General features: G+C 34.9%; 1 protein-coding gene across 1 annotated transcript in view; it reads left to right on the top strand.

The window, feature by feature from the left end:
• Positions 1–1,528, top strand: part of LOC116844050 (titin) — a 21,575-nt gene that overhangs the window by 14,805 nt on the left and 5,242 nt on the right. Inside the window, exon 8 of the mRNA XM_032815138.1 lies at positions 1,135–1,449. Coding sequence (XP_032671029.1) covers positions 1,135–1,449 — 315 coding nt within the window. The remainder of the gene's footprint in view (positions 1–1,134; positions 1,450–1,528) is intronic.

The following is a 1,528-nucleotide window of genomic DNA, read 5'->3' as shown; positions in this document are numbered from 1 at the left end:
CTCTCTCTCTCTCTCTCTCTCTCTCTCTCTCTCTCTTTTCTTTCTCTTTCTCTTAGCAGGATCGGCATATTTTCGAGTTTCGTCGTTACGCGATTTTGAACGGCTGCCAATTTGCGCGTGCCCAAGTCGGTCTCTTGCAGACGGAGATTAAATTCCTCGACTATAATCGATGAAAGAGCTGAGAGCTCATCTCGCGAGGAATATTCTAATTAGCATGCATGACCAAGAATAAAGAATCAAACATATTTTTCAAAGAAGAATTTCTAAACGTTCAGAGAGAAACTGCTGAGCTAGTTTCGTTAAATCTATTTTGTTGTTAATTGTTACGTGGATATAAATATTCTCTTTCAATATTATTTTTTATAAATAATGATAAATCGGGACACTTTATATACGCAAATATCATATAGTCTCTTTTATAGATGATTTAATAAAAGATTTTTATATACTTATCTATAGAGAGAGAGAGAGAGAGAGAGAGAGAGAGAGAGAGAGAGAGAAAGAGAGGGAGAGAGAGAGAGAATATACAGGGAAGATATTTTATATAGAGAAAAAATTGTGAAGTCGGAAAAATTTCATTATAAATTCATTTTGTTAATTATTATTTAGGTATAAATATTTTCATCTAATATTATTATTTAATAATATTATTGTTATTTAAAGTTGAGAGACATTTAATATAGAAATAATGACCAATGTGTGACTCTCAGTTTAGTTCTCAGTTAATTATTTCTACTTCAGCAAATTTTGTATTTCAATATTTTACATAACTTCTTTTATTTATATGGGAACCGTAATCTTATTTATATTCGGATCAACGTTAAGTGCGTAAAGGAAAGGTCGTATAAATTCGACTTCAATTCGTAATATACAGAAAAAAAGTTTTGGTTAAATTAACCAAATATCTGGTCGAACATGAACGATCCAGAAATTCCGATTGAAATAATCCGAATTCTGTTTAAGTTAACAAGATTTTTGGTTAACTTAATCAGAATTCGGGTTAATCAGAATTTCTGGATTGTTCATATTCGACCAGATATTTGCTTAATTCAACCAAACCTTTTTTTCCGTATAGATCTCCAGTTAAAATTTGAATTTTCTTTCTCGAATAATCTCTCGACTCGTTCCATTTAGAAGAGGACAACGCGCCGCAGAGGAGCCACGGAGAACCGAAGGAACAAGAAGACGACAGCGACGAGGAATTCACGGAGACTTACGACTACATCGAGGAAATTGCGTGCTTGGAACGGAAGACGTCGTCGAGGTCAACGCCGCAAGTGATCGAGCCCAGCGACGACGAAGGGGAAATGGAGGACGAGGAGGAAGCCGAAACGAAGGAGATGGACGGGATGATTTCTGTGAAGAGCGAGGAGGGAAGTAGAGTAAAGAAATTCATCGTCTCTTACGAGACCAAGCTGTTGAAGACGCCCAGCCCGACGCCGTCGCACGGTAAATGTCAACGTTATTTTACGCTTATATATATATATATATATATATATATATATATATATATATATATATATATATA

This window comes from Odontomachus brunneus, unplaced genomic scaffold, assembly GCF_010583005.1.
Source record: "Odontomachus brunneus isolate Ranch 3 - 2012 unplaced genomic scaffold, Obru_v1 Obru_scaffold_039, whole genome shotgun sequence".
Classification (NCBI taxonomy): domain Eukaryota; kingdom Metazoa; phylum Arthropoda; class Insecta; order Hymenoptera; family Formicidae; genus Odontomachus; species Odontomachus brunneus.
Note: the sequence above shows the minus strand (reverse complement) of the source record. Positions and strands in the feature narration are given on the sequence as shown.